Raw genomic sequence first — 24,362 nt, forward strand, 5'->3', positions numbered from 1 at the left:
GTCTCATCTAACCCTGCTGGGATGTTGAGGAAAGGCATCAGCAATAGCTCCACTGAGCTCCGTATGAAGCAGGGCTTAATCGGGAAACTGAGGCACAGCTCTGTGGAAGAGCCACGTTACGGAGGATCTTTTTGGCCTTCCATATCATGACCAGGGAGGGGGGAAGCTGCTGGCAGGGTGAGGCGCGGGCAGCCTGACAAGCCGTCCCGGCTCCTCACAGCCCCGAGGACAGAGGGGCGGGAGCCCGGATGCGGCGCTCAGCCTCGCCCCCTGCAGGCGGAGCTCGGCACTGCCCGCATCCCAGCCCCTATCTGCCTCAGGGCGGCAACGGGAGGGGCAGGTAGAGGGCACCGTCTCTCTCTAGGCCCACGGACGAGGGCCGGCCAGCTCCTGGCACACGGCGAAAGCCCCTCGCAGGGCCAAGCTCTTCTCCCGCCGCCGCGGGAGCGCGCTTCCCGCCCGGGACGTCAGGGCGCGCTCGCGGACCGCCTCCGCCCGCCGCGGTTGCCGCCGCCCGGCAGGTGGCGCTGCCGCCCCGCGAGCCGACGGCCGCCGCCACCCCCCGGACACGTCACGGCGGCGCGTGCGTGCAGCGGCCAGGGGCGGGCAGCGGAACAACAGGAAGCGAGTGGCGCTGCGCGCGCAGCTCGGGGCGCTGGCCGAGGCGGGCCCGCGTCCGGCCCTCTCTTCTCTCCCCTCCCCCACCCGTGTCCGAGAGCGCGAGCTTCTGGAAAGGGCGGGTTTTGGCTGCGCGCGGGCGGCGGCCATTGTTGGCGGGGAGGGCGGGAAGCCTCTCAGCGGGGCGCGCGGCCCCTCATCTGCCCCGCGGCGCCATTTTGCCTTCACGCAGCCACGGCCGGGGCCGTCCGCGTCTCTCTCTGCCGCGGGCGGGCGGAATGCAGCGGCGCTGCCAGCATGGCGGCTGTGCGGGGGAGGGGCTGACCGCCTGCCTCACGGCGCGCCTGGGCACAGCGCCCGAGTAGGGCGGCGAGGCGGCCTCGGAGGCCTCCCGTCCGCTGCCCGCGCCTCGCTGCCCGCTTGGTCAGGGGGTGCCGACAGCATGGCCTGCTCCGTCGTTGCTGTTGGGATACAGCTTGCCTGTGCAGCGGGTGGAGAAAGGAGATTTTTTTTTTTTAAGTGCGCTGTAGCAAAGCTGGTTGTTCAGAGCTAAATATGGGGGGGCTGAGTGAAATCTGGTGGCCTATGCTTCATAGTGTTAATAAATTGCTTTTTAACTGAAGTGTAGAAAACAGTTCTTTGTTCTTTCTCTGCAGTATGGCTTGTGGAGGAGAGAGGTCTTTGTACTGCCTGTGAGTGGGTTGGGCCGCAGTGTTGTGTGTGTGAATGCAGCGGGATCGGGGGCTGCAGGAGCTGCTGCTCCATAGGCAGGCCTGTCCCTAAACCCACCTCCACCAGGTGACCTTTAAAGGTCCCTTCCAACTCCAGCAATTGTGTCAACTATACCTGCTGGAAATGCACGGAAGTTGTCCAGCGTTTCCAGTCACAGATACTTTTTTTTTTATTTTTTTTTTTTAATGTTGAAATGTATCAACACAAAACTTAGCAGCAAATCCAAAGATTACGTTTGTGTTTGGATAATGCTATGGCCTTGCGGTTAAACATAGGCACCTGGGTGCTGAGCTTCTAGTGGAGATCTAGGGATGGAGCTTAGCTACATTTGTTGGCCTGCCATTAATGCTCTCCCTTTACTGTTAGATAAATGAAATCAGGATATAGTTCAGAAGGTTTGCATCATTTCAGTTTTCTGCTGTTCTTTGTCATAATTCGTGTTGTCATTTTTCTTATCACCACATATTCAGAGCCACCAGAAATTCTCTTTTGCAAAGCTTTCTTTGCGTTTCAGTACTCCTTAATTCAAGAGCATGCCTTGGATTGAGTATTTTTTCCATTAATTTCTGATTTCATCTTAGAAGCACATTGTAAACCTGAGTATCTTTTTAGTAGTGGATTGTGAGAACTTTTGGGCAGGGAACAATGCTAGATTTTGCAGAACCACATGAATGCCTGTAAATCTTGGAAAGAGCATCATTTCTACCTGTTTTTGTTTGTTGGTGGTGGTGGTTTTTTTTTGGTTGCTGGCACTTAACATCTCAAGTACATTGTGTACATTTGCATTTAGAAATTTGACCGATGTTTCTTCATTCTTTACTGTCTTAATCTCCAGAATCTGCTCCAGAGTTCTGCAAGGAAATGTTGACAGCGGTGATCCAGAAAAATGACTCAGCTCTTCTGTTGAATTGCCAAAGCAGAGTTGGCCCTGATAGCCAGAGGTTGATTCACAGCTCTCAGTACCTTTAATGCCATCTGTCCAGATGTAGAGCACCATCTTTTGTCCAAGTATGCTCTGATAGTGGGCTGATTAGCATGGGTGGTGGTCTGTGGAGTAAGTAGACAAATCCTTGTTTAATTCAGCTGTTCTGCTAGTTATAGTTACTGTTTTATTACTAGTGAACAAGAGCGTACTTTAACTGTAGCAGTAGCAAGTGAAGTCAAGTGCACGTTAGTGACTGTTCCTTGCTGCCCCTGCCGCGGCTTAGCAGGTGAGGGGCAGGGCACTCCTGTTGGCTCACGTTGCTGAGGGTGAGTGGTACTTGCCCTGCCTCAGATCGGGGTGTGCCATGCAGCGGCATGTTTGCTCAGGCTCCAGCTTTGTGCTTCCATGCTGCGGTTAAGCCTATTGGAGTGTTGTAGTTTAATCCAGCAGGTGGCTAAGCACCACACAGTCTTTCACTCACTCCCCTCCTCCCAGTGGGATGGGGCAGAGAATGGAAAAAAGGTAGAAATCGTGGGTTGAGATAAAACTATTTACTAAGATAGGGAAAAGGAAAAGAATAATAGTTATGAGTATGTGTGTGTATATATATATATATACATACACACATGAATGTATGTAAGAAGTGATACACGTGCTCACCACTCCCCAAACAATGCCCAGCTAGCCCCCCTCCCTGCAGAAGTGAAAGATAAACTCCCACCCCCTTCAAAACTCTCCTGCTTGATGTCATCTGGTATAGAATATTCCTTTGGCCAGTTTAAGTCAGCTGTCCTAATTCTATTCTCTCCCAGCTCCTTGGACCTTTCCCTGCGAATGGCCTTGGCTCTGTACAACACTGCTTAACAGCACTTTGTTATCAACATTGTTTTTCTCCTAGAACCAAAATGTAGCATCATAGAAAAGAATTACATCCCAGCCAAAACTAAAACAGTGACTTTTCCCAAAGTTTATTTTACCCTTTATGGGATTTATGTGTGACATCACGTGACTGTTACATGGGGAATGAGACTATTTCCAGTAATATCAACCTACCTCTATCCCTTTTATTTATGTTAATATTTTCTATATGTTATTTTTTAGCCGATTGTCTTCAAGCATTTACCTTTTCATGTAACTTTTGAGTTAACTGATGTCCAGGAATGGACAAACTCTACACCATTCCCACTTGCTTCCTGTTCTTACAACCACCAACAGTAGATATTAGCATCTAATATGGTCATGGCATGAGGGGAGGCCTCCATGGGCTCCACATGAGTAATTGTCTTCCCTCCACTCTTTCAAATTGGAATCATTCTCCATAGAGGAGCAGTAGTTCTTATTTCCATGTAGAATGGGAAAGAACAAGAATGTGATGAGGGTGCATCAAATCTGCATAATAATGTTCTTATTTTAGTGTAAGGAGAGCCTTATTTAACATGTAAGCACAGCATTAGAGCTTTAAATCTTAACTAGTATGTGAAAGCTACAGACGCACAGAATCACGGGTAGCGAGGGATCCCTGGAGATCATCTAGTCCAGTGTCCTGCAAAAGCAGGTTCCCTAGAGTAGGTTATACAAGGAAGCATCCAGGCAAGTTTTGAGTAGAGAAGGACAGTCCACTGCATTTCTGTTCCAATGCTCTGTCTCCTTCATAGTAAACATGTTTTTTTTTCATGTTCAGATGGAACACCCTATGTTCCAGTTTGTGCCATTGCCCCTTGCCCTGTCACTGGGCACCACCAAAAAGATCATGGCTCCATTCTCTTTACACCATTAGATATTTATAAGCATTGATAAGATCCCCTCTCAGTCTTCTCCAGATTGAACAGCCCCTGGTCTCTCAGCCTTTCTTCATAACAGAAATGCTCCAGGCTTCTAATCATCTTTGTAGCCTTCCACTGGATTATCTCCAGTGGTTCTCCATCTGTCTTGGATAGGGGAGCCCATAATGAACACAGTGCTCCAAATGTGGCCTCACCAGGGCAGAGTAGAGCAGAAGGATTGCTTCCCTCAACCTGCTGGCCATGCTCTTCTTAATGTACCCTGGGATACCATTGGCCTTCTTGGCTGCAAAGGCACTCTTATGGAGGTAGCAGCAATTCAGTCTTCGGAGAAAATACATTTTTTTCTCTTTACTCGTTGTATTGAGATTGAATATGACCTGTTGTTTGTTGATGTCTTGGAAGGTTGAGATCAGATTACAGCATTTATTTAGTATGTTTATTTACATCTAGCATTCAGACTAGGCCATTTATTTAACAGAGCTCAAATTTAATTTCAAAAAATAAAATCAGAGTAGTGTTTTATTTCTGAAGTGCTATACCTTGATGAAGCTGTGCTTGTGTTTAGTAGAAGATGGAGGTTTCAGAGTACACAGTGGATCCTGAAGCATTTTGTGGTGTGGATGTCTAGGGGAAGATGTCTTAATGGAAGAGCTCTACTTGTCATGTTTTGGTGGCGAGGATCTGAGAATGCATTCAGAGCTACATTGAATTTTTACTGTATTTTGACCGAATTGGAAGAATATAGGACACTAGCAGAATGTGGCTGCTTGATGTAAGAGCTGTATTCCATTTGCTGTCCACTGTTTTGATACAGATATGACTTGCGAGTTTTAGTGGTGAAAGTTGGCAGAGCATCCCATATGAAATGCCTGTTTATTTCTGCCCAGTTTTTACACCCTTTCTTCAGGCATCACCGTCTTATCATTCCTTGAGAATGTCTGTTAGGCCAGCCATGCATTCATAGAGTCTGAGTTTTTATATTATTTTCTGTGCTGTTTTCTCAATTTAAGGCTGCTTGCTTGCTTTTTTTCCCTGTATTGTGTCAAAACTGTATAATTCAGGGTAGGACTGAGAGCTTGATGCCTTTCCTGATGCTAACCTTGACTGGGAAGCTGCACTTAGTGAGACTGATTACTCTGAATCACTCTGGTGAACATACAGCCTGCGTGTATCTCCCAAGATGAATTGTCTTCAAAAATGCAGTGGTAGCTTCTGCTTTATGTGTAAAAGGAAGTGCTGTATTTCCATCTTCCAGGATGTAGTGGTTTATCTTCCTCTTAAGAGAACAGTTCAGATTTCTCAACTGCTTGAAAAAATAGGATCATGCCTTTGAACCTTCTGCAAGAGTTTCTGATTCTAAATGTTTATGGGCACAAGTTCTCTTTGTGCAAAAATAGTGAAAGACTTGTTGGACAAATGAGAGATATGTGTGATGGAAGTGTGTCTTCTATGTAACTTGGGAATTACATTTTGCTTGTAGGACAGGGAATACCAGTACACTAGTCTTACCAAAGTGAAAAGTCTTCTGCTTTATTCCCATCAATCTAGGTGCTATAACCAATAAAGAAGTTCATTGTGTTTGTTTCCACATTGTCTGGAAAAAGAGGAGGAACTTCCTGCACAGCCAGTACTAAAATTATACTATTTCTCTTTCTGCTTCTTTTTTAAATGTTGGATATAAAATGCGTTAGGCAAAAGATGAGGCTGAGCCTAGCTCTTCTATATCCTGGCTAAACATGATGTTTTATTAAGAGATACACTTTAAAAAAAAAAGTTAAGAGAACAGATGGACTCAGATAACTTATAGGTGCAACTAAAAACGCTGCATGTTACTTCCTACATTTTATAACTTACAGATTTAGTGGTGTGAGACCCTTCAGCTTTTGTGAAACCCATTCTCAAACACTGTCAAGATACACTGCAGGAAGCTATAAACAGTAGTGATAGGACAAGGGGGAATGGTTTCAAACTGAGACAGGGGAGGTTTAGGTTAGATATTAGGAGGAAGTTTTTCACCCAGAGGGTGATGACGCACTGGAACAGGTTGCCCAAGGAGGTTGTGGATGCCCCATCCCTGGAGGCATTCAAGGCCAGGCTGGATGTGGCTCTGAGCAGCCTGGTCTGCTGGTTGGCGACCCTGCACACAGCAGGGGGGTTGAAACTAGATGATCTTTGTGGTCCTTTTCAACCCAGGCCATTCTATGATTCTATGATTTTATGAGTTAGTTTTTTCATAGTATGAGTTACAATATTTTGAAGTTAATAATATTTAGTGAAGTTAAAGTCATCTCTAAATATCTATGTGTGTAAATTATTTTGATGCTCATGATCACTGGTTGTGATATTCACACTGTTGTAGAAGGGGCCAAGCCCAGTGCAAATGAGTGAGCGAAGAATTTGACTACTGCAATACAGCAGGTGTATTTGGGTTGCAAGAAGTACAGTTCACTTCCTCACCTCTTACAGAGAAGGAAGTGGTAGGGTAGATAAATGAACTGTTCTGAGCAGCTGAAGATAGGATAACCCAAGGTGATAAATCTGTATGCTGAAAGAGGAGCAGATGTCAATTAAGACAGTTTGGACATTTGGTGCAGGTTCTGTGGTTTGTGTCAGCAGTGTGGGCTGGTCAGACAGTCTGCTTGTGAAATTCAGTGTTGCCTGATATCATTATTTGTTAGGTGTTAGAACTGGGAAAATGAAAAATAGGGTTTTAATCATTTGTGCAAATCTGAATTGGATTTTTTTTGTTATAAGTAACTACATGCCATTTTATGTTGTCACTTCTTAAATGAGAGTCACAGAATTATAGAATCATTAAGCTTGGAAGAGACTTTTAAGATCATCTCGCTCAACCATCAACCTACTCCCACCATACCCGCTAAATTGCATCTGTAAGTTCTACATCTACACATTTCTTGAACACGTCCAAGGGCGGTGATTTCACCACCTCCCTGGGCACCCTGCTTTACTTTTTCAGAGAACAAATTTTCCTAATATGCAACGTGAACCTCACCCTGTGCACATCAATGTATTTCTTATAGTGAGGAGCCCAAAACTACATAGTACTCAGGGTGCAGCCTCACCAGAACTGAGTACAGAGGAATGATCATCTCCCTGTTCCTGCTGGCTGCACTATTTCTGATACAATCCAGGATGTCATTGGCCTTCTTGGCTACCTGGACATACTGCTGGCTCATGCTCATGTTCAGCCAGCCATCAACTGACATCCCCAGATCCTTTTCCTCCTCACAGTCTTCTAGCCACTCTGTCCCAAGCCTGCAGCATTGCCTGGGGTTATTGTGAGCAAAGTGTCAGACTGAGTATTTGTTCTTCTTGACCTTCAGCCCATTGGCCTCAGCTCAGTGATCCAGCCTGTCCAGGTCCCTTTGCAGGGCTTTCCTGCTCTCAAGCAGGTTAATGTTTCCTCCCAGTTTGGTGTCACCTGCAAACTTACTGAGGGTGCATTCAATCCCATAGTCCAAATCATTGATAAAGTTATTAAACAGGGCTGGCTCCAGCACTGACCCCTGGGGAACACCACTAGTGACTGGTCACCAGCTGGGTTTAACTCCATTCACCACCACTGTTTGTGCCTGGCCCTCCAGCCAGTTTCTTACTCAGTGAAGAGTACGGCTTTCCAGGCCATGGGCTGCCAACTTCTCCAGGAGAGTACTGAGGGAGACAGTGTCAAAAGCTTTACTAAAGTATACGTAGACTACATCCACAGCCTTTCCCTCATACACTAGGCAGGTGACCTGATCATAGATCAGTCCAGATTTACCAATTCTCTGTTTGAGAGAGAAAAAGCTGTTAAACATCAGCGAGTCTACTTCTGAGCTTATGTTAATTTGCCTTGAAGAAGACAAATAGTAGAAATGAGTTATTTTTACATAGTACCTCATCTCTGGCTTCCCTTTTCATTCTTGTTTTGCAATTTTAGTAGTTTGGGGTTTATTGTTGTATGTCTTGAAGTTAATATTTCCACACTATTTTTCTATATTGTACTGTGTTCATCCTGAAATACACAGTTAATAGTTTACCAGAACACAAATGTGTAGATGATAGAAAGGCATGGCTAAGCTTAGTGAAAGAAGAAAAAGTATTTCAATCACAAATTGGAGCTCTAGAACATCAAACCTTTGGAAAGTTTGGTCAGGTTCACTCATTTATGGCTTGTGTCACAACTAAGTATCTTTTTAAAAAGCCATACATCTGAAAACCAGAAAGTAGAAAGGAAGAAGCAACTGGAAAGGAGGAAAACAGAGCTCCACACACAGCCATATTTAGGAAGTGTAAACATCATAGGTTTGGGGGGAAAGGCTTTGTGCTGTAAAAGATTTTTCCTTGAAACAGATTAAATTATGTTCGTATCAGTATTCATGTGCCTTTATTTTGGAAAGACTTCTGAGATCCTGTTAGCCCATCTTAGCTGAGTGCTTCAGTGTTTGTGATTTAAGAAGGATCTGGCTTAGCCGTGCTTATGGTTGTGCCTACTAACTTGAGAGAAGACTTTCTCTGATCATTTCTGATGGATAGCATTATTATTGTAAGAAGTGGAAAGGCTGCTAACTGCAGAGTTTATTTACCTGTCTTCTGGGAGGAAGGTGGCACACGGTTGTCCATCTAAAGGCTCTGTAAATATTTAGGCAACGCTGTAGTGAGGTACAAGGCAAATTCCCTTTGAAATATTTTATCTTCAGTATAGAAGGCATACATAAGCCTATTTTGAGAATAAGAGTCCTTTGTACTCTATATGCTTCTTTTTTTCCAAAAGATTATTTATACTGTTCCAATCTGGCTTCCTTCCCCAGCCCCTGTAGGCAAAGCCACCAGTGGTTGTGACCTTTTATACAGGACTTCTTTTGAGAACAGAGGAGCCCCATCAGTGCGGTGAGAGCGAAATGTGGTATTTGGTCTCTGCAATTCTTCCACAAAATCATTCTTTGTGGATCTAGCCTGTACATCAGAGAGAATTTTATCTAAACCGATTTAACATTAGGGAGGAGGGTTAAACAGCACTGGTATTTTTATATGTAGAGGTTAGTAATTTATCACTACAAGTTTTACAATACATTAATTATCAGAACAATTGGGCCTATTGAATGGATCTGAGGCAAAAGCCACATGTTATCAGATTAAATTTAGAGTTGTGTAATTTTCTCATAGCCCTTCCCTTGGAAGCCCTGCTGCTTCCTGTATATGATGAGGTCTGGCAGCGAGGTTAACCCTGACCCCTGAGTGTTCTATATGGACTTGTTCATTTTTGCCACATTCTTTCAGTTTAAATTTAGATTTGCTGGCAACCATTATGCCTATTGCAACAAGCTTCATGGGCAAAACTCTGAAACAAATGCATATACCTTTTTTCATAGATGTTTTTGCTGAATAAGATTAGTGAAGAACACTTGAAAGCTGAGAAACAGAGTGCAGAAGCCTTTGGTCCTGAAAGACACAAATAGTTGAATGTCTGGAATATATTTACTTCTTAATCTAAGAAATGAACAAATAATTGTTTAGATGATGGACTATTATCGTGTACACAGTTTCTACTCTGTAATTGGTTATTGGTAGCAATGAAATTTCAGTTATGTATGTGAGCACAAATTCTGGATATGAAAGTATGTGCAACAAAAACCTTGAGGTTGCTGTTCAAAAACAAGTTGTGACAGCAGGAGGATCCAGCAACCTAAAACTAAATTTTATGTTAGGCTGATCACTAGAAGTGTCTTGTCAATAGCTATCTGAAGCATAACAGCTGCAGTAATAACTGCTTGAAGTTTAAGGAAGTGTGTGCCACTTAGTTATGTATTAACACAGAGATTAATACCTCTTTGTTTTATGTTTTCCATCTTTTTTATTGTGTAGAAAACTACATGAACTTGAGAAATCCACTTGACAGCAGTTCACATTCAAGACTAACATGTCATTCTCTGCTTAATATATTGTGGGCTTCACAGACAAGGTCACTCTACCTTGAAAAAGACATTCAACAAGGGATTCTCTGGTCTTATTTTCTAGTACTGTTCATCTGCCCAGAGTTGTCCAACATGTAACATACAAAAAAATATTCCTGTAATGCATTTCTGTCTCTAAACTTTGCAGGGTCTTCAGTCAGTGTGTGACTCCAACAAATAAAGGAGGCCTTGAAAGGAGTGTTCTCCCTGAGCACATTTTTAGGGAGATAAACTGAATAAAAAGGCCCACCATTATTAGATACTTTCAACTCCTATATTTCCCCTCCTGACGGGCAAGATACAAAACCTTCCAATGCTCTGACCCCACTGCCTCTGCAGTTGCCATGGACAGGATACTCTGAAATTCTGAGTGTTTCTCTCGAGTCCAACCCAGTTCCCGGGGTGAAACACTGAGGGGCTATGTTCCTCCTGAATGGATTAGGCAGAATTTATTCTCTTGTTGGAAGTCCTACTGTGTGAGCTGTATATTTCTGAATGTAAGTAGCATCATGTTTCAACAGGAATTTCAGGCAACCTTTGAAATACGTAACCAATCAGCGTTTATTGCAAGTGGCACTTTTGTGCTGGATTTCCAATTAGTCAATGGTATTTGTTAAGTAGGCCCGTTTAGCTTTATCTCGAAGGATAATGAAAACCCATCTTTTTCCTCATCCTCTTCATTCGGTAAACACAATATAGAGTCTTACTGAACCAGAAAGGATGGAACTTAATGGAGAAAAATAGGAGACTTATAGTACAGGAAAATTCTACTGAACTTGAATTTTTAAGAAATAACTATGGTTTGAGTTCAGTTATTGTAAGAGAAGAAATTTTAAAAAATAGAGGGGAGGATGACTTATTCAGAAGTGTTACAGAGTATTGATGAACGCTGGAAATATTGGTCCAGTTGATATGTTTGTGAAGGCAGCAGCCAAATGTGCCTCTCAGTGAAGCTGTATTGTTTACTGTAACATTATATCTCATATGTGAATTATTACATGCACTTGGAATCTTTATCAGAAATATTCTTCAGCCTTTCTTAGTCTCTCCACGATTTTCCATCTTTGCATTTTTTTTAATGGAAAATTGTAAATTATTGAGATACTTCTCTAAACCACTGAAATTACAGAGACTGTTTGCACTTGTGTAAATCTCTCCTACTTTTTAATGAACTGAAAACTAAAAATTCCTAATATAACTTTCTATGTTTGTCACACACCAGATACAATTTTTGCATAGCTCACTGAAGTCAAAACACATTACATTCATTTTTGTATGTAATTGCTCCCTCGGAATTGTTTACTACTGCTAAGAAACTACATTCTTACAGCTCCTTTTGTTAAATTACATTTTAACAGCTTTGAGAACCAAAGGCTTCCTATTTATTTTTGACAGATTTTCTACATACATTTTTGCTGAGTTAGTTTGGGGATGTTTTTTGAGCATTCTTTAGTATTGGAAAGATCAGTTCTTGAGGAAGCATAACCAAAGGAAAATGTAGAATCTTATTTGTTTAGAAATGAGTACTGTAGAGATGCATCAACACATTTCCCATATAAGTTCACCTCACTCAGAAAGGATTCCACATGTTGAGTGTCTTTCAATACTCATTTTCTGTGGAATACCCTGTGATATTTGGGAAGACACTGAGCAGTAATCATTTAATCTGTTTAAATAATTTTAATAGCTACAGACTTGAAATAGAGGTTAACACTTTTAACAGCATTTCAGGAAGAATATTCAGTTAGAGCTCATTAAAAAAATAATAAATATTTGTAAAATTAACAATAGAATATTTAATTTTCTTTCAAAGGAATGTCTGCTAAAAGAATATCAGCCCCACTGAAGGGGCTTATAGAACATGCTTCTGTAGGTCATGTGGGACAAGTCTGAAGGACTGGGAGCTTATGCATAGTTACAGAAATTAGCTATGTCAGTGTAATATTGAAATGAGCCTCATGGATTCTATTTGTAACGCTTTGTTCTCTGATGGTGAGTAAATTACAATTTTCTTTGGATTCTACTTGCTCAATCTTCATGAGGAAACAAATCTCCACAAAGTTTTACCAGGTGAGAAGAAAAATAATATTATTCTAGCTCCTCCAAGTATTGTGGACTGTTGTTATGCTGCTCTTAGGATTTTGTCGGATTGCTAATGTAATATTATTGTTTGTATGCTCAGGTTGTTATAATAGGATGTCACAAAAATATGTGACATGTATGGAAGTAAAGGGGGTGAAAGAACTGGAGAAGCTTCGGAACAGAGACTAATGAGTGGCCCTATAGCTGCCCATGGTGACAAGGAGGTCACTGTGGCTACTTTTCTTTCCCCCTCGGGAATCTGAGACCCTGGAGGTTAGTGAAAAGTTCTGGGTAATGGAAGACTTCCCTTTAGTCAGGGAAGAGGTGGTCTGAGAGCGCCTGGGCAACACCAGTGTTCACAAATCCATGGGACCCGATGGGATGCATCCACGTGTGCTGAGGGAACTGGCAGAGTGATTGCTGAACCACTCTCTGTCATCTTTGAGAGGTCTTGGAGAATGGGGGAGGTGCCTGAGGACTGGAGGATAGCCAGTGTCACTCCGGTCTTCAAAAAGGGCAAGAAGGAAGATCCAGGTAATTATAGGCCAGTCAGCCTCACCTCTGTCCCTGGAAAGGTGATGGAACAGCTTGTGCTGGATGCCATCTCCAGACAACTGGAAGAAAAGGAGGTTATCAGGAGTAGTCAACATGGGTTCACCAGGGGGAGGTCGTGCTTGACCAACCTGGTAGCCTTCTGTGATGTTGTCTCTGGCTGGGTGGATGGGGGGAAGCAGTAGATGTAGTCTGCCTTGATTTCAGCAAGGCATTTGATACTGTCTCCCACAACATCCTTATAACAAAGCTGAGGAAGTGAGGGATAGATGAGTGGACAGTGAGGTGGGTTGAGAACTGGCTGACTGGCAGAGCACAGAGGGTCGTCGTTGGCGGTGCAGAGTCCGATTGGAGACCTGTAATTAGCGGTGCTCCTCAGGGGTCAGTGCTGGGTCCGGTCTTGTTCAACACCTTCACCAATGACCTTGATGAAGGGATCAGTTTGCTGATGATACGAAGTTGGGAGGATTGGCTGACACGCCTGAAGGCTGTGCTGCCATTCAATGAGACCTGGACAGGCTGGAGAGCTGGGCAGAAAGAAACCGGATGAGGTTTAACAAAAGCAAGTGTAGAGTCTTGCACCTAGGGAGGAATAATCGCATGCACCGGTACAGGTTGGGGATGACCTGCTGGAGAGGAGCTCTGTGGAGAGGGACCTGGGTGTCCTGGTGGACGACAGGTTGGCCATGAGCCAGCAGTGTGCACTTGTGGCCAAAAAGGCCAATGGCATTCTGGGGTGCATTAAAAAGAGCGTGGCCAGCAGGTCGAGGGAGGTGATCCTCCCCCTCTACTCTGCCCTGGTAAGGCCTCATCTGGAGTACTGTGTCCAGTTCTGGGCTCCCCAGTACAAAAAAGACAGGGATCTCTTGGAAAGAGTCCAGCGGAGGGCCACAAAGATGGTGAAGGGCCTGGAGCGTCTCTCCTATGAGGAAAGGCTGAGTGAGCTGGGTCTGTTTAGCCTTGAGAAAAGAAGACTGAGAGGAGACCTGATCCAGGTCTGTAAATATCTAAGGTGTGGGGGGCAGAGTGGCAAGGCCAGACTCTTTTCAGCGGTATGTGGAGACAGGAGACAGGAGACAGGGGAAACAGCCGAAAACTGGAGCATAGGAAGTTCCACACAAATGTGCGCAAGAACTTCTTTACAGTGAGGTGACAGAGCACTGGAACAGGCTGCCCAAGGAGGTTGTGGAGTCTCCTTCTGTGGAGATATTCAAGACCCGCCTGGACGCCTACTTGTGCAACCTGGTGTAGGGAACCTGCTTTGGCAAGGGGGTTGGACTCGATGATCTCTGGAGGTCCCTTCCAGTCCCTACAATTCTGTGATTCTGTGATTCTTTTGAATCTTTAGAAGTGTCTTCAGTGAGGAAAATGAGGCATAATGAAGCAGCATGCACAGGGATTGCTATGAGAATCGTATAATCATAGAATCATTAAGATTAGAAAAGACCACTAAGATCATTTAGTCCAACTGTCAGCCCATCACCACCATGCTCACTAAACCATGTTCCCGAGAAGGTGCTCAGTGGGAATATGTCCATGAGAAAATGCTCAGTGAGAGTCACTAGATGGGACTTTGAGGGAACTAAGGAGAATAGAAGTAAGGGACAATGGGCAGAAACGGGAACACAGTAAGTTCCACACAAAGAACTTCTTTACCATGAGAGTGACGGAGCCCTAGAGCAGGCTGCCCAGAGAAGTTGCGTTGTCTCTTTCTATGGAGATATTCAAGACCCACGTGGATGCCTACCTGTACGACCTGCTGTAAGGAACCTGCACTAGCACGGGGTTGGACTCGATCTCCAGAGGTCCCTTCCAACCTCTAAAATTCTGTGATTCTGTGTGATCCTGTGAAAACGTTTTGACCATCCAGGCAGATTTTCTTAATGGATAGGCAGAAGAAAGCTACAAGACATAGTCTGGATTCATAGGAAGGAATAAAATACTGTGTACATGATAACTTTCAATCTTCTGATCCTTACTGATAGTATGCAATCAGTGAAGATGCTAAAATAGAAACAGCTGAAGAAGACATTAAAGTTATTTTGGTTCTTGGTCTTGGTTACACTTAGTTTGAGCTGGCAGTAATTCACTCAAGATGAAGTGTTAGAAAGCCATTCAGATGTGCAGAGGTGGAGTGTGATCACTTGAGTATGGGGAGCAGCAATGAATATGTCTCAACAGAAGAGGAGAGGTAATTGAAGCTTTCTAAATGGAGAAAGTTACCCATAGACAGAGAAAACACTGGTTAGCTTTCTTCCAGACAGAAAAATGAGTCTTCAAGCCACAAAAAGCTTGAATGCATTAAGATTTAATGTATATTTAATTTCTTTTAGACGCAATCAGAAAAAGGATCGGAATGGTCAGATTCTATGTCATGTCTTATGAAGAAACTGGAACAGCTGAATTTAGATATTGAAGAAGCTCTGAGTGCTAGCTCGTCTCCCTCCAGTACTCCTTCTACCACAAGGAACAGACAACTGGTAAGAATCTGTGTCATACGACACATTTGCTAACATTAGCTATCAGATACTGGTCAAATAATAGTTTTCAGATCTCCTTGTGTTTCTGGATTAGTTGAGGAGGTGAGTTTCAAGGATGAAGTAAGTTACCGTTTTGACTCGATAACAAAACATTTTGAGCTGCTTGGACAACTACTGGTCAGATAAACACGAGTGTCACAGGAATTGATTTGTAGGTTTTCTGTCAACATGGCCTAAAATCTTCAAAGCTACTTTTTAGGGGGGGATGTGGCTCTTGATGATTGCATTTGACACAGTTTCTCAAAGTAGAATATTGTGAAATTGAAAGTTCAGTATTAGTGTATTTACACATGTCATATTTATATAAAGACTCAAAAGCAAGGAAGACACTATATATCTTCATTAACAGATAAATTAGTATTTTTTGTATTTCTTCTAGAGATGCATTCCTGTATTTAAAGTATTTATGGTGGCGAGTTTTGTCAATTAAGGCAAACCGTTACCAAAGCTTTTAATTTGAAGGCAAATGGGATTAAGAAGGAATAATATAATTTTAGTATTTTTTTAACAAGCAAGATGTTTTTTTATAGGAATCAGTAACTGGAGAAGGAACAGTGTGAGAAGTAGGAGTGTTTGTTCTCTACTTTAGCCTGTGATTAAAATCAGTTCTTAAGATAGGGTTGTTTGGATTTGCAGCTCCACATGTTAGTGCTGGCATGAAATTCCTGGAAATTGTGCTTGTTTGAATGCTTTTCCCATCACTGCTGCTACATTTTGGAAAAACAAATTCCTTAAGTAAACATCTGTGCAGGTCATGGTGTCCCTCAAGCTGGGAAGTTCAGAATCCTGCATCTTTCAGTGTTGTATTTTGCAGTATGCTTTTCCATATTCTGCAGTGACAGTGTTAGAAAATCGTCATGCCTGTCCCTCATTTCTTTCTTTCTGTACGTTAGCAAATCAGCTTTTTCCGGCTAAATTCATTTCATCACTCCTTTATCTCCGCTTGCCCATCTGTTAATGGACAGTATTCTGTGTTCTTGTAGGAAACTGCTCAATGGCTTCTGTCGAAATGCCATGGCAGTGTTCTGCTTTTCTGCCTGAAAGAGAGATCCAAGCCATCAGAATGCATGTACTTCCCTTTGTTAGCCAGTCAGATTTTGTTAAGTGGTGATCCAGACACCATTTTATTATTTTATGTCTGTGCCTATTCTCCTAAGGCAAAAACCAGTTTGGTTAGGCAAACAAATTATTATTACAAACAAATAATTTCTCAGTAAGTGAATTATCAGCCCTAATTTAAACATCTAAGAGTTAGTTGCCTTTAAATGAATTACCTTAATGCCATTGTGGCCAACAAGGTAAATGGTACCCTGGCATGGCCAGCAGCTTGAGGAGATTGTCTGATCTGGTGAAACCATATGTGAAGTATTGTGTCCAGTTCTGGCTCCTCACTTCAAGAAAGATAGGGAACTTCTAGACACAGTGGAGGGTTACGAAGGTGGTTAAGGTATCTCCCTTGTGAGGAAAGGCTGAGAGACCTGGGGCTGTTCAGCATGAAGAAGACTGAGATAGGGTCTTATCAAGGCATACTTATAAACAGCTTATGGGTGAGAGTTAAGAGAATAGGCCATGCTCTTTTTGGTGGTGCCCAATGACTGGACAAGAGGCAATGAGCATGAACTAGAACACATGGAATTCCATATAAACATGAGAAAAAACCTCTTTTCTGTGAAAGTGGCAGAGCATTGAAACAAGCTGCCAAGAGAGGTGGTGGAGTTTTCTCCTGTGATATTCAAAACCCACCTGGATGCTTTTCTGTTTAACGTAGGAAATTTGCTTTGAAGACAGACTAGATGACTTCCAGAAGTCCATTTCAATCCCTACAATTCTGTGATACCCATATAGTCAAAGAAGAGAAATACATCCTTCTAAACCTCTCCATGAATTTAATACGAAGAAACTTAATTTTGGAAATCTCAAAACAACAGTTGCAGCAAGGAAAAAAGGAAAACAAACACAGAGGTTTTGTATGGCTACATGACTAACTTCTATCAGTCCATCCCTCTTAGTCCCTATTTCTTTATATAACTTAACAACTTTCTCCATCAGATGTTTTACTCTTTTCATTCATAATGAAACTTGAATAGGAAGAAGGTCTATTTCAAACATATGTTTACTAGCAACTATGCTATTAGTTATGAGTTCTTCATACGATTTTATCCTATTTTTACTATATAGAGTAGGAATTGAAATGAGAAACAATAATTGAAAAGAGATTTGAGCAGAACAATTCACAAATGCGAGACCAACTTGTAGATCCAAGTTCTCAGAAGCAGGTGACTACTGCATGAGTTGTAAAAATATTTGCTGGCACTGCTGCAAAGAGAATTGGTCTCTTTCGTGTGGGCAGTTTTAAAGAGATGACTGTATTTGTTTAGCATGGCAAATGTTATATCTGAGGTATACATGCATAGTTTAATCACTGGGTTCATTTAATGAGTCAGTATATTTTCTACTGATGGATTTTTCACCTGTTCATGATAGCCTGTCCAGTGTATCAACACCCTCTGAGTAAATTATCTCCTCCTGATATCTAAACTACATCTCCCCTTTTTTAGTTTAAATCATTCCCCTTTGTGTGAGTCGGTTTCCCTTCTGTTTATAAAGGCTCCCTTGAAGCCCTGGAAGGCCCCACTGAGGTCTCTCCAGGGCCTTCTTTTCTCCAAACTGAACAAGCTCAACTCCCTCAACTTTTCTTCACAGTAGAGGTGCTCCAGCCCTCTGATGATCCTCTTTGCCCTCCTCTGGATCCACTCCAAAAGCTTTACATTCTTCCTGTTCTAGGGCCCCCACACCTGGACGCAGTACTCCAGATGGGGCCTCATGATGACGGAATAGAGGGGGACAATCCCCTCCCTCTCCCTGCTGGACATCCCTCTTTTGATGCAGCCCAGGATAATGTTGGCCTTCCAGGCTGCAAGAGCACACTGCTGGCTCATGTCCAGCTTCTTGTCCATCAGGACTCCCGAGTCCTTCTCCACAGAGTTGTTAGGACTAGAGGGAATGGTTTCAAGCTGCGCCAGGGAAGATTCAGGCTGGATATTAGGAAATACTACTTCTCTGAAAGGGTGGTCAGGCACTGGAATGGGCTGCCCAGGGAGGTGGTGGAGTCCCCTTCCCTGGAGGTATTCAAGGAACGTTTGGATGTTGTGTTGAGGGATATGGTTTAGCGAGAACCATTGGTGATAGGTGGATGGTTGGACTGGATGACCTTGTATGTCTTTTCCAACCTTAGTGATTCTGTGATTCTCAAGGAGTCCTTCTTCCCACTCAATCCCACTGTCTATGTCATTGACAGTGATGTTGATGAGAACTGTTCCCACTTGTGACCAACCTCCAGCCAGACACAGAGCCATTGAACCACTCAGCCAGCCTTATCCACTGAGTACTTCACCCTTAAAATCTGATCTTTCCTATTTAGAGAAATGAATGTGGTATGGGACCATATCAAAAGCTTTATCAGCAGAGGGAAAACAGCCTTGCTGTGAGCAAAATTTCACTTTTTTGATAAACTTCTTTCATTTACATTTGATGTGTAACACTAATTTTCACTACAGAAAAACAACAACAACAACAACAAAACCAGTGGATTTGAAGAATTAAAATAACTTTTTTTAGTTCTAGTCATTCATCATTCATGGAGAGTGACACAGAAATTCTATTTGATTACAGTCACCCTGTCTAATATTAGAAAGATGACTCTTGTTGAACAAAACTTAACTTACACATTCTTTCAATTATTTTGTAGGCAATATATTACCTACAAAACATTTTTGGGCCGCATCTTTTGTCAGCCTTGCAAAGCCTTCTCATTTTAAAGTCTGAAGAATATTCTAGCTGGGAACAATGCAATTACAGACCAGCAGCAATTTTTTCCTCTTGTCAGCAAATGGGCTGACTTTGACTGCAAATTACAGCCTGGGGCTGCTCTGTAGTGTACCCATGATCCTGATTCTCTGATTGATCCCAACACAAATCCTGCTGGATTGCAGTTTGGCTTGCTCCTTGTTCACACACCTCATTGGTTTTTTTAGACAAATTAGTATACATGGGGAAATGCTGTGCAAGTTGTCTTCTTTGTATTAAATTTAGTGTGACCAGGTATACATGGGTCCTATATATATAAATTTTTTTTAAAGTCCCATTTTAGAACATTTATCCTTTAAAAATTTGTATGGAAGTAAAGCTATTAAGTAAAACCTCGTGGGACCTGGGGAACAAGGAAAAGGAGATTTGGAAGGTTCAGAGTATGTAAGTTCAGGATCTTCAATTAAGTTAAATAAAAGAACATCATAGAATCATGAATTTCAGTGAAAAGACAGTTTTAAATAAATAAAATCATATATTGTCTAATGCAGAGGTTATTCAGTTCCTTGATATTCAGGAAGATGTACATCTAATAATTCTTCAGTTTTATCTACTAGCTGTTAAGGAAGTCTCTTTACCCCAAGATGTAAAAATGATGCAGCATACATTTTTAAGAAAAAAATTGAGGTAAAAAGTCTACTTCACATCACAAGGAAAAAAAAGTTTTAAAAAGATAAAATTCCAATATTTTTATCTTGCAGTTCACATTAAAAGTATTTATGACTTGCATTTATTTCAGGGTTTTAAAAATTCTCTTACAGTGCCCTGCTCGAGTGGAGACAAACTCTTATAGAGATCATCAAGAACAGGGATCATGGAAGCACAGAAGTGCAGACTACCAGGATTCAGACTGTTTACCTTACCCAGTATCAACTGGAGCACGTCCTAAACCTTATGTAAGTAGCTGCTAAATATTTACAACATTCTCTGACTCTGAGATACTCTTCCTTAAAAATTGCTCCGAAAGTAATGCCTTCTGTTTATTTCTGTGGAAACTACAGCAGAAACAGTGAGCACAGTCACACTATTTGATAGAGCAAATTCTCAGCTACAAAGCACTATTTTTCAACATAGTCACCATTAGCCTTGCATTTGCATCAGCGATGAACAAGAGCCTGCATGTTGCACTTGTGAAAATCTACACAAGCAGAGGTGACCCACTGTTGTCACTCACTGCTGGAATGCACCACTCACTTCCTCACTGTGCACATGTCACTGTTTGATCTCCATAAATGTTCAGCAAGCATCAATGAACATCAGTGTGTGCCATTTTTTCTGGATGGAGGAATTCAGCTACACTCCTTTGCTTCATCCACACTTCCATGTCAGATGCCATTCTGTCAGACTGCCCATCTGCTGCCATCTGTCACACATCAATAAAATGTAATGGAATACTGGTGGGAAGGTTCAATCCCTACTGCCATACCACCATAATCTGCCTCTCATGTCGTGGACCAACATAATTAAGCAGGAGACATTACTTTTGGAACAGTCTTGTCTGGAGGAGTCCAGTATACATAAGGAGCACAGATGAAAGTTAATTCAGTATTCAGTTTCCAGGGCCATGGGATTCAATCTCACCTGATGCTGGACAACTATAATGTAGAGTTCTACATCTGAACCATTTATTTGGACTGCTGTTATAGTCAGGGGAAAGAAACAGGCTCTTCTGAAAAGTAAATGGTTTCTTCTGGAGGTTACATGTGATGGATTCTAGTTCATCAATGCCACTACTGCAGCTTCTTTGCTGATTTTGGCATTACTCTCTTGTGATTTTTTATCTGGATGTACCACCCTAGTCTAGAGTTCTGAGTTCTTGGTGAGTGGAAGTGTTCAATTCTGGTGGTTTAGTTAAGCCATATTTCTAAACAAGAATAGCAATATTTTTTTTGTTTCTTTAGAGGTTGATGCTGTAATCTGCACTTAGTCTGTTAAATCCATTAGAGGCATTTCCCAAATGGTTTTGATTCACTTCATCAGTAGCTAAATGTTGTTCTGTTTCTGCATGTGAAAGTAAGCAATTATAGGATTTGCCTTAGATCCAAAATGCAAATATTTTTGCCACTCATCTGTGAATTATTTGAGAGTCAGCAGTAGCCATTAACATCACACAGCATAAAATGGCTGCATTTCATTGAGGAAAAGGTAGTTTTGGTACAGTGCTTTTTCTTTGATGGGGCCAACACTGGATCTTCAAGAAAGCAGTGTAAGAACAGAGTAAGCAGATAGCATGCCATCTCAGCTTCCTGCAAGGTGTTTATTGTGCAGACCCTTTGAAGTCAGATGTTATATTACGATTTTGTAATTAATAGCACCCAAGAGTGGATTTTTTTTGCCATTACTTGTATTTTATTCCTTTGAAATACAAAGCATTTTGTAGCAATGAGTTCTAAAGTTTAACTATGGAAAACGCTGAGGGAGAAAAACAGCTGTTTTTTTTTTTTCTAACTTTGCTACTGGATCATTAATTTGACCTTTATTCCTGCACTTTGAAAAACTGAATCCTAGGAATCATGTAAGTTGTAGTCTAATGTGGGATGTATGTCTTTGAATTTTATCAATGAATTTTGTCTGCCTGTTTATCTTATTCAGTTTCATAAGGTTCTTTTACAGGAGATGACAGCCAATTTTTGTTTTGATTAATATCTGTAATTCACATCATCAGAAAATATCCATTTTTATTCTTCCATTTTCCTGATTGTTTATGCATACTGGACATATATTTGTTAGTGCCAGGTAATAACCAGCCACTATAAAAGAAAGCAACTGATTATTAATTTATAAAAAGAAAACTAAGAGTTAATTTATCAAAGCAAAGATGCTTGTATTTCCTGGTATCTTTTTTTGTTTTCCTCCTGACAGCAGAATAAGCCTGTGATAAATCATTTTCTCAGAAAGAAAAGTGTTATTTCTGAATCAAAAGTTCACTGTATCAACCAGATCACCTGTATCAACATGATCACTGGAAGAACATGTCTAGATTCCTGGTCTGTGAGCCCCAAAAGCCATATTAACAGTTCCCCATTAGGCAGTGTTACTATGTGTGTGTTTATTCTGCTCTTAAGCATATTTTCTGGTACTTTCCTGCCATGGATATCAGTCCTACTTGCATCACTTCCACAAACAGCTTCAGAAACATTGTCAAATATTGGCATGTGTGTGCTGCCCTCCATTCCTCTGATCTCGAAGCCAGTAGCATTTAGCAATAATTACACATTGAATTAGTAGCTCAGCAGTTCTCTTTCTCTTGATAATGTGTTTGCTTCAAGTTATCTTCTCATTTTGGATTAAAGCAAAATCTACTATATTAGAGACTTCCTTAGGACTGTCATATTGTTCACCTACTAAAAAATGATAGACATACCACCGTGCAAATAATGTATTTAATTAAATGAGCCTTCATTCCAGTTCACTGGAATGAAAATTTGAAGGTGGGGTCCTCTTGCTTCTTAATTGAAAATATTATTGTCTCCCCTCTAGCTACTTCCTCTCCTTACAAAATAAATTTGCTGTTTTCCATTTCTGCAAAAGCACAAACATTTGTACTAGTTCTAGTTGGAATATACAGTAGCATTTAGTAAAGAGTAAGGTATTTGTCAGCTTTGTTTGTTCTTCACCTGGGTGGAATGTTTAGGCATGTACAAGTATCATTGCTTAACTGCTCTCCCACCAATACTATGTAAATATTTTTGAAGTGGTATTACAGTAATACTATTGTTTGGCTAGAAATGTGTGGGACACAAATCTTTATCTGCACAATCCATATATTATATCAAACAAATTTGTGATGCTGTAGTAACAGCAATGTAATGCAAAAAGTACTGTTGCTTAGGTTGCTGTCTCATCTAGAAACCTACCAGAAGCTTATCAGAAGCACAGCCAATCTTTAGAAGTTAATGGTCTGTTTTTAGCATTGGACAGTGCTTTAAATTAGAGATAAACATTCAAGATAGAAGATCATTTCACTTCTTCCTTCCAAGTGCTGCTTTTGGTGTATGTAGTGTATTTCAGGCAGATGCAAATAATGCCATGTCTAGATCCAGACGTTCTTTCTTACACCTCTGTCATAGCTCTCTAATAACTGAGCTATTTTTCCTTTAAGAAACAGACTTCTCTATATTTTCAAAAAAGGGCACATCAAAATCACTTTTGTTACAATGAAAAGAATGGGAAAAAGGCATATTTCCTTTTGCATTGCCTTGAGATTGCTTACATTTAACCCCCATGATCCAAACGTTATAATACATAACTTGAGAATAACACAGAGATGAATGGGACTGGTTGTGTTTTGATGAGCTGGATTTTCTTCTCTTCCAGTCTTTTATGAGTTCGGAAGTCAAAAAGAGCTTATCTGTCTCATCTCCCCAGGAACTCCCCAGAAGCTCTTACACCCAGGCACTTAGAAAACCAAATATTCTACAGTTTATTGTGATTAGCAAATGTAGCCACGGAGATCAGTTTTAGAAACAGCAGGGATGCAGAAATTTAGGAATAATAGGTGCAAAATTATGCTGGACACAGTTCAGTTTTCATTAGAAGACCTAACTGCACACTTTCATGGTTTCTAACTATGCTGGCAACCTAAAATGAAACACAGTGAAAATGAAATTAAAACCTTCTATATTGGTAACAAGGTGGGCTTTTGCCTTTATCAAAGGTAAGTCTGCATTTATGCCTCCTTCTTAAGTACAGTTGGTGAGCAGTTTTGATTTCTTAAGCTTTAGTTCTACAATTTGGTTGATTACTTAGAGTGCTAAAATGAATCGTTTTACAGCTTTTAGTCTTGTTTTAATCTGGCTTCTCGGTTTGTGTCACTGTTTGTCAGCTGCATAAATGTGCATGCCAGAGAGGGGAAAAATGTGCAAGAGGGAGAAAAAGAGGATGGAGATGATAGGGTGAGTTGGTTCTTTCAGTATCAATGCCAGCTTAGCATAGCTTAAACTGTGGAACTTTACTTAACTGTGCTAAGTCACTTGATTCAGGAAATGGGATACAAAACAGTGCCTTATAACCTACATGACTGAGAGGTGTTTGTGATTACTTTAAGAAAATGTTATTCTTTTTTTACTGAGAAATGTTGGTTGATTCTATAAGCAGTGTTTCAGAGTTCAGGTCAGAGGTTCCAGAGATGTCTGATATCTTCTGACATTGTTTAGAAATATAAAACTAATAATACTGTAATCTATGACTAGAGTAGTTATTATCTCTCTGTAGACAATCTGTTGCCTGCCTGCCCTCTGACATTGTCTGAGGCCAGAAAAATCCAAAAGTAAAAAATAGCCAAAGGAAAATCAAAGTCATTGTGTTT

General features: G+C 41.5%; 1 protein-coding gene across 7 annotated transcripts in view; it reads left to right on the forward strand.

Annotated features, from left to right (window-relative positions):
* Positions 1-24,362, forward strand: part of STARD13 (StAR related lipid transfer domain containing 13) — a 332,321-nt gene that overhangs the window by 96,130 nt on the left and 211,829 nt on the right. For 6 of the 7 annotated variants that reach the window (XR_016462786.1, XM_090133176.1, XM_090133167.1 and 3 more), the window contains 2 exons: positions 14,981-15,127; positions 19,816-19,950. Coding sequence is in view for 6 of the 7 variants with exons in the window: in XM_090133176.1 (XP_089989302.1) it covers positions 14,981-15,127; positions 19,816-19,950 (282 nt within the window). In the remaining variant the exon portion in view is untranslated. Of the gene's footprint in view, positions 1-641; positions 2,405-14,980; positions 15,128-19,815; positions 19,951-24,362 lie in introns of those variants that run through there. The other variant, XM_090133187.1, reaches the window with a different exon arrangement.

This window comes from Phasianus colchicus, chromosome 1 (assembly GCF_987193195.1).
Source record: "Phasianus colchicus chromosome 1, bPhaCol1.hap1.1, whole genome shotgun sequence".
NCBI lineage: Eukaryota > Metazoa > Chordata > Aves > Galliformes > Phasianidae > Phasianus > Phasianus colchicus.